The 9,285-nt window shown below is 39.8% G+C and overlaps 1 protein-coding gene across 1 annotated transcript in view; it reads left to right on the top strand.

The window, feature by feature from the left end:
* LOC150083857 (clotting factor B-like) overlaps window positions 1-6,098 on the top strand; it is a 7,116-nt gene extending 1,018 nt beyond the window's left edge. The window contains exons 3-7 of the mRNA XM_090374901.1: window positions 114-226; window positions 485-600; window positions 693-937; window positions 5,539-5,693; window positions 5,879-6,098. Of these exons, the coding sequence (XP_090231027.1) occupies window positions 114-226; window positions 485-600; window positions 693-937; window positions 5,539-5,693; window positions 5,879-6,043 (794 nt within the window). The 3' untranslated portion in view covers window positions 6,044-6,098. The remainder of the gene's footprint in view (window positions 1-113; window positions 227-484; window positions 601-692; window positions 938-5,538; window positions 5,694-5,878) is intronic.
* The last annotated feature ends 3,187 nt before the right edge of the window (window positions 6,099-9,285 follow it).

Genomic DNA, 9,285 nt, shown 5'->3' on the forward strand with positions numbered 1-9,285 from the left:
AAACAATCTCCGATCAGCTGGACATTCCATGGTTATACTGGAGTATAACTATTCCATGGCCAGCCTACAATAAGTTTCAACTTTTAACTGTCACTATAATATGTTCTTTGCAGAGTGTGGAATCAGACCTGCTTCGCGTATTCCCAGGCAGAATCCAAAGACAAGTAATGGAAAAATAGGGATTTTGGGAGGTACAAAAGCTGATCCGGGATCATGGCCTTGGGTGGTAAGTAACAAGTTAGTCAGTGAAGAGTAAAATATCCTTTGTTTTTTTATCTACCTCTGGACTGAGACATTACTTTAATTTTTTAGTGACCATATCTCAGGGCAGAAACCAATTTAGTTATTCTTTCATCCCTTGCATTCATACAATAGTAATAATTCTTTCCAACAAAGTTGTAACATGGCTATAGCTTGACCTTTTGCACCAATTCTTGCAACAGGTTTATTTATAGGAGACAATATAACTTTCTTTCTTTTGTAGGTACAAATACTGAGGAAAATCAGGAATGCCCATAGATATATCTGTTCAGGGTCACTAATCAGTTCAAAATATGTGTTAACAGCTGCACAATGTGTTTCTGTTTCTGGAGAAAAAAAGTAAGTTGAATTTTTATATCCAAAATTATTTTTCGTATTTTCTGGTGGACTATGACTTGCAGTTCTCACGAATTGCTCTGCATTTTATTTAGTTCCATACTTTCCGATTTCAAAGTACAAGTTGGGGGAGAGAGTACCGAAGATGGAACTTCTTACAGTGTGAAGTCAATTGAAATACATAAAGAATTCAACCAGAGAAATATGGAAAATGATATTGCCTTGATAGAGCTGGACCAGGATGTAAAAGATGTGACCCCAGTTTGTCTTCCAGCAGCAGATATTACCGAAGAGGATCTTTTTGAAAAAATGGCCACGCTTGTAGGGATAGGCACAGAAAGTAAGTATTATCATTTCCAATTTTCCAAAGACGATACTCTGTCTTCTTAAAATATTAGAGAATTAGAAGATATTATGCCAGCGGCTTTATATCCATTCTAAATGGAGTAGTCTGTTATTGTAAGGTATGGAAAAGAACCCTTTCTATAAGTAGAAATGAAAAATAGCCTTGAAACCTTCATTTTAATTAAGGAAAAGGGAAGTATGGTTATTTATAAAAGACATGATTGTCAGTGGGGGTTTACTGAGAATATCCTTGGGGAGGATGTCTCACTGAATCAGCACTGCCATGATTAAAGTTTCCCCACCTATAGAGAATCGTCAGATTTACATGAATTTTTGATATCGGGCTGACTGGCGCAGCAGAACTTCCAAATATTTCGAGATCAAATCATGTACGCCTTTTAGGGGCGCAATTTCAACAACAGACAATATATACAGGGTGACATAGTTCGCTACTGCACCAAGAAAGCGGACTGGTGACGTTTCCATGATGAGTTAATAAGATACCTACCTGAAGACAACCAACTTCCCGATAACTACTCACCTGAGGACTGCATAAATAAGATAACTAAGATTATAAGGAGAGCCTCTGATGTATCGATTCCCCGATGGAAGCCATATCGACATGCTGTCCCTTGGTGGAATGCAGATTTCCGTGATCTGAGGAAACGAGTCCACCTTGCCCGGAAGACATTCCAGCGGGCCCGCACTCATCTCCCTCCTCGAGTTGAAGCTGCACGAGAGGCCTACCGAATGGTGCGCAATAACTACACTCAGGAAATACGAAAGAGCAAGAAAGCATGATGGCGGGCTTTGGTGACCACCACTGGAAACAGTGAATCTTGAGGAATTGTCTTCCGTATTGTAACAAACAAATTATCCAGAGGAGAAGTCTTGAATGCAACCCTCAAACCCGATGGGACTTCCACCTACTCCAGGATGGACTCACTGAACAATATCCTGGACTCCATCTACCCAACTGTCGATACACAACTATCTTCAGAACAACAACAGATCATAGCCACCAATGCAACCTATACTCCAGGAACAGACGGACTACCTTTCACAACCATAGAATTGAACATGGCCTTGGCCAAGATGAAAGAAGGGAAGATTCCTAAACGTGATCTCTTGGAGGTAGATGTTATCGAGAAATTTGCTGACCACTACCCCACCACCCTGCTAAGTCTTTTCAACAGATGTCTAGCCAATGGAACCTTCCCTGCTTCTTTAAAAATAGCCACACTTAAACTTATCCTCAAAAATCCAGAAAAACCACCACAGCTTCCTGCATCTTATAGACCAATAGCACTACTCTCTGTCCTAGCAAAACTCTAGGAAAGGCTCCAACTCTGTTGACTTACCAACCGATATTCCTAGCAGCAACCCATATCCCCACACCAGTTTGGTTTCAAGATGGATGTAGCACTGAAGACGCCATCCACAAACTAATTACTCATGCCACACAAACGGAAGCAAAATATTCCTTGGCTATTATGGTTGACTTCGCTGGGGCCTTCGATTGATTGTGGTGGCCCAGTGTCCTTCAAAGACTCCAGCAGGCTGGAATCTCCAGCAACCTCTACAACAGTTTAAAATCATACCTTGAAGACAGAAGAGTGCAGATTATCACTAAATTTCAAAGTCACGAGAAGTGTCTTCGGGGTTGTCCCCAGGGCTCTGTTCTGGGACCATTTCTATGGTCCATTGTCTTGGATAAGTTCCTGGGGATGGACCTTGGTGGGGTTCTTCCCTTATCCTACACAGACGGTTTTGTTCTCGTCATTCAATCCGAAACTAGAGCTGCCTTGGAGGTTAAGGCCAATGTGGCTTTGGGACGCCGCCAGAGTTGGGCCAGAACTTAACTTTCTCTCTCCGGTGAGAAGACGATGTCGATCTTATTGAAGGGGAAACTCTAGATGCGCAGACCACAAGTTAATAATATTCCAATTCGCCTCTAAGAGGAAGTTAAATACCTAGGCCTCCATTGACACCAAGCTAACCTTCTATCCTCACTTGAAATACTGAGCAATCAAGATACAGAAATATAGAGCAGATTGGGGCTTAAAACACAAAGCCTTCTCCCTAATTTACAAAGCAGTTTTTGTTCCTATTGTCAGTTACGGTGCTTCAGTCTAGTGCACCAAAGTTGCATTGGAGCGAAACAAACGCAAGCTGGACTCCATGCAGTGATTTATGTTTCTATCAGTAACCAGGGCGTGCCGCACTGTCAGCACCCCTGCACTCCAAGTCATCGCAGGGTATATGCCCCCATACCTTGAAGTTGCCAAAAGAGGCCTTTTCCGTCGTCTAAAAAAAAGGCATACCTACACAGTTACTTAATCTCCAACTGGACCTGATAAGCCACCACAAACAGGAAAAAAGACGAATCTCAGATCAATTGCAGCGCCTCTGGCAGGAATCCTGTAATTCAACACACAAATGAGAAATAACCAAGAAGTTCTTCCCCTCAATCAGCTTCACCTTCCCAAGCCTCCTTCCTGGTACTCACTGGATTGCAAGCAACCTTTTTATTAACAGGACACGGATCATTCTGGCAAAAACTCAACTCTATGGGTATCGAACCACATCCCTTTTGCCATTCTGTAGATGAGGAGTCCTAGGCCCACGTTATGTATGAGTGCTCCTCCTATGAAAACCACTGTTTACTGTAATCCGAGGGTTTCGCCTCAATCCGGAGCAAGATCTACTAAATGATGGAGATAAATATATAGCGTTCACTCGATTTGTCCAGGGTGTCTTCACCACAAGTCGTGCCAAGCTCACCACTGCTAGGACATTCCAAAATACTCTCCACTCCCCGCTAACCTCTTGGTGGGTAGGATAAATGCAAATCTGTGCTACAGAAAGAATACTGGAAACCATTTATGCTGGCACTCAACTGGGTGCTAGATCAACACACAGGGGCACCTGCTCCTGCGACTTTTAATCTCCTTCCCTAACCCCTTACTTTATCTAAATCCATGGTGGATTGTCTTCACTATTAGTCCAACTTTCTTTCGTCCCACAGTCTGACCTCCTCTCTTATTCCCTGTGAACTCTTCAACAAAATTTTTTGCCTCTGTCAGGAAGCTCAGACGACCCTGGCAGAGGTCAGCCAGAGTACGATGGGCAGCCTGGCTCACCTCCTAGTGGTGGTGGCGAGCAACGTGGGGTCCTATTAAGGGCCCTGCGGCCAAGAAGCCAAATAAACAACAGAACCCAACACAGTACTATACACATACAACATGCCTCACACAGGTCTGCGTGGGTAGCACAGTGGTATCGTCACCGTCCTCCCCACACCGGGTGGAAAAGGCCAGGGTTCGAATCCAGTCGATGACACGAGGAACTTTAATGGCTTTTTTCACTCCGTGGCTGAGTTAGTCAGTCTGAGACGTAGATAGCAAGGTTTTTTCCCCCAGTAACTGGGGTGTTTTCGTCCAGCAAAACAGGCAAATCGATCATAGAACATACGCAATTTATAGACACAAATACGGGTTAATGTATTTAATTACGGGCAACCCTATAATAATAATAATAATAATAATACAATACAATACAATTTTATTTATCAAGAGAATTCGTTTACAATAAATGAACTTGTTAAGAAAAGTAAATTTCTTGACAACAAGTTGTAGTTCTTCCTTTACAAGTTTTGTACAAATTTGTTATCTTACAGAAAAGACTATGAAGTCACTACACATAGTATATTCCACACTGTAAACAGAGGTAGTTTATCTGCATATCAATTCTAATCTACTGTGTCACTGAGTATCAAGAATTTTCTTATTAGGAATTTTAATTTGGAGATGGGATAACTTCTCCTGAGCCTGAAATCAATGCTAGCCAACAATAATAATTATAATAATAATAATAATAATAATGCCTCACACAGTCTGCGTGGGTAGCACAGTGGTACCGTCACGGTCCTCCCCACACCGGGTGGAAAAGGCCCGGGTTCGAATCCCGTCGATGACGGGAGGAACTTTAGTGGGCTTTTTTCACTCCGAGGCTGAGTTAGTCGGTCTCAGGCGTAGACAGCAAGGTTTTTTCCCCTGAAACTGGGGTTTTTTTCGTCCAGCAAAACAGGCAAATCGACCATAGAACACACGCAATTTACAGACACGAATACGGGTTAATGTATTTAATTACGGGAAACCCTAAAATAATAATTTAATTTAAATGCCTCACACATTTCTGGCATTGATTTAGACCCACTAGATTTCTTCTTGTGGGGCCATTTAAAGTTATTGGTGTGTTCGACTCCGGTAGCTGATGTGGAAACTTTCCGCAATCGAATTGGGGCACGTTGTGAGACAATACGAAACATGACAGGATGGCTTCGTCTTCGCGAATCCATGAGACGTCGATGTGAGGCCTGTATTCAGGCAGAAGGTGGACATTTTGAACAATTACTATAAGGTAAGTGTCATAGACAGACCTTCAAAACTCGGAAACAAAGCGTTTCCGGAACTAAGTCGATATAAAATATTTTTATTGTCTACATAAGAGGAACTCGTTCCTGAAGTTATGCCGTGTATTTTTGAAACACCCTGTATAATGCTAAGATAATTGCAATTTATGTTTCCAATTTAGGTGACGAAGACAATACAGCCATCTTCGAAGTTCTCCTTCCAGTACGAAACGAACTGAACTGCGAGCCACTGCTATCGAAACTTCCAGAAGGTAGTAAACATGATGGAATATTGTGCGCCGGTGGTTTTCCAGAAGGAGGAAAAGATGCGTGTTTTGTACGTATTTATTAATTTCATCTTAAACTCGTTTTGTAAACATTTAATAATACACAAAACCTAGAAATTCAATGTCCTGATCTTCTCCACAATAAGATCATTAGAGTATGTGATAGCTGAACATGAGCATAAAAGTATGGATACACACTCGCATTTATTAATGGGAATATTTTTGTTCGTTTCAGGGATCAAGTGGATCTCCTTTGATGCTAAGCGATGATCAGGGGAAGCATTGGTATCAAATTGGGATAACATCTTTTGGCTATAGTTGCGGAGTACCTGGCATTCCTGGAGGATATACAAACGTTGCATATTATCGAAATTTTATAATCAAGAATCTGAAACTTTAAATTGAATTTCAAAAAATTTATTTCATTTGTCATTAATAAACGAAATAAAATAGTTTTCTTGGTCAGTTAAATTTCTTTATTTCTATAAAAGAATACAACCGAAAACGCAATAAATAAATTGTCTAAATTTGGATAGCATGCTTCCACATTTGAGGAATCATCTGTAGATTTAAAATGGGGGTTTTATCAGAATAGTAAGCAATCGAAAATTGATTTGTTCCAGATAATCGACCTCATCTGCAAAAGACCACGTTTTGCAAACTCGATGGGATACTTTATCATCGGGAAAGGCAACTTATAATTTTATTCCAGATGTCATTTCAGCAAAATAAGCAGATTACACGATGGTTTGCCTCAAGTTTGGAGATATTATTTCTAATGATTGAACATGAATCCTTAAATGCAAAGTTGCAGTAATATTCTAAGACAGTGTTTGAGCATTAGAGAACCTTGTTACAAACAACCGAAGTTATGTGCAAGATGTCTGCTGAAGTTTGATAGGACTGGAAGTAATCCCTATGACTAGGAGTGAGGTGATGAGTTTTTCTCCTGTCACATATTCTGAGAATATACGAGTCCTCTCTACTGGAACTGGTCTACCTTCCCACGTTGTGGACCAGCACTTAGAAGCAGCTTTCCGGAGATTGCTGCTTCTGGGTAGCCAAGAGGCCAGCACAACACAACAACCCAACTCACACTGTTCACACGATCATAACATTAGTACACGCCTGGCCTATTCACAAAGTCTGTATAATTAAAATGAAACGTGTTTGTTTTGAACAGACGTAGATGGGAGTAACCATAGTCCTCTTAAGATGACTAGGGCATTTAACTTTCTTGAAAGATTGGTTTTAAATATGAACCAAAAGCGAGCTAAGGACGGAAGAACGCCTGATCTAGAACATCAGTGGGGATTAGTCCGGATCCTCTCCTTTGGAACAGTTCGATGACACCTTCAAGATATCGTATCAAGTTCATTAATAGTAAAATTCGATAATTGCTCTGACAACAGAGGCATTACTGAAATAGATATTATTTAAACTGGTTTCAGTTAAGGTTTTCGTAATATTCTGCAAACAAAACTGAGACCTGTTCTGGACAGCGACAGTTTGAATCAGTTTTGGTATGGACAATGGTTGTGATATTAGTGTCTTCTTAATTTTTTGTTGCCTTAGAGCTGTCCATGTTGCTATGTAAATTAGAGCTTGCTATCTCGTTCTTTCTTTTTTTAAAGAGGGTGACACATTGTTCGTCCTTTCTACTAATGACACACATTATTACTAAAACATCAAGCTTTTTGAAAGGGTCGAACTGAGGGCAACGTATCTAGTAATATCGGTAAAAGGGCATCCATATGACGTCCAATATGAAGGCTACAGAGGTTGTTAACTAGATCCTTCGAGAAAATCTTAATCAGATCTATAAGGCTCTTGGACTGGAAGGTAAAATAAATAAAGGCGAAATTTTCACGGTAACTAATCTTTCTAGAACCAAGGGACATAAATTGAAGTCATGGGACCACAGTTCGGGAAAGGTGTTGTATGAAGTTTTTGTCAAGCCAGTAGTTGGGTAGTTGAGGGTAACAATTGTAGTAAATTTATAGATCAGCTCAGCCTACGTGAGGTAAAGTTATATATTATATAGTTTCACATACTTTATATTCTTTTTTTTCTGCTTTCACATTCAACATAATTTGATTCAGGACACAAAGTCACAAAGTTTTATGGTCTTATATCTATGTATGTATATTAGGAGGAACCAGGAACCTTAGTTCAACTCCAGCGTATTATCTTGATACAAAACTCCCAAAACGGCCAGAAATACCTACTATGTTGTTGAACATATTATGCTGTTTTGTTGTGTTAACTCTTTGCAGCCTAGAAGTCGCGATCACCTAGAAATCTACTTCTGAATACCCATCCTAACCTCATGGAGGTGGTCCTCTATCCTCTAGTGCTGTCTGACTGCCGAAGGAGACGATTACTCTGAATCCAGAGGAGGAAACTTTAAAGAATAACTGCTTTACCACATTATATCTCATCTGAAATCTTGAGTTTCCCTGACCTCCTCGACTTTTAAACCTCAGTTTTTATTAAGGATATTCCAGCCATGAAGGAAAAATAACGTGCGTTTAAGTTGAATAACGATGGCATACGTAAATGGTCTGTTTATAGATTGTATAAATGTACTTTTATATTAAATGAAGACGTACGTCAGCACAAATCTGATATTAGTAGTAGGGTTTTAGGAGCATCAGGAACTAAGGCCATATTGATCCTTATATACCGTCTGTAAATTATGTGTTCTGTGGTTGATTTTCTGTTAGCTGGACGAAAACCCAGAGTTTCCAGGATGAAAAACCGCGCTATCCTCGCTTGAGATCGATTAACTCAGCCACGTTTTATTTAAAATAATAACCAGTGAATAAATGACTTATCTGACATTTGTTATATCAATAACTGCATATAATTTGGCATGAGCTGTCTGGAAGTCTGTAAGGAAATTTCCTTACAGACTTCCTTCAATATTTCCTCTTGACGGTGACAAGGAGATGAAACTTCCTCGGCGGATGTTGAAGACGTTTGATCTTTATCACTTCAACCTTCCTGTTTATTGTGAAAGGTAGAGTTTCTGTTTAAGATAATGATCGTCGTTAAAACCATCTTTAGAGGTAGTTCTGTTTCTTCTCCAGTTGTAAGATTTGAAAAATTGCGATAATATTACCGTTTCAGCTTAAAATTCCAAGATTTATGTAATAATATATCAATATGAATATCAGTGTCAAATTTTAATATAAAAACGATCAGGGCAGTGAAAAACTGTTCTGCTGTATCGTGCAGTGATACCTTCCTGAGAACAACAATGAACATTTGTAAATAACTTCAAAATTGTGGATTGGAATCCAACTGCGAGAGTTGAGATCATTTGGAATGGAGCGTGCAGTACTCAAGCTTGCATCAGCAGATATACCTGCAAATTCAAGCATATATCTTCTTGAATTTTCAGGTTTATGCTTGAATTTGGGTATATTCAATTGTGTATGGTTACCAAAATAAGACAAAGTAACTGTGTCGTTTTGGCGTGTGTGAAATTTTGAGTAACCCTGTAAAGAGTAATAATTTCCAGTGATAATCATTCCTTGATAGATATTCCACCAGTAAATGTTTTAATACTGGTTAAATCGTTAAAAAATATGAGACAGAGAAGAGATGAATAAATATGTACATCCCATGTGTCTTTGC

This window comes from Mastigoproctus giganteus, chromosome 6, assembly GCF_048544385.1.
Source record: "Mastigoproctus giganteus isolate SK-2022 chromosome 6, ASM4854438v1, whole genome shotgun sequence".
In the NCBI taxonomy this organism is placed as follows: Eukaryota; Metazoa; Arthropoda; class Arachnida; order Uropygi; family Thelyphonidae; genus Mastigoproctus; species Mastigoproctus giganteus.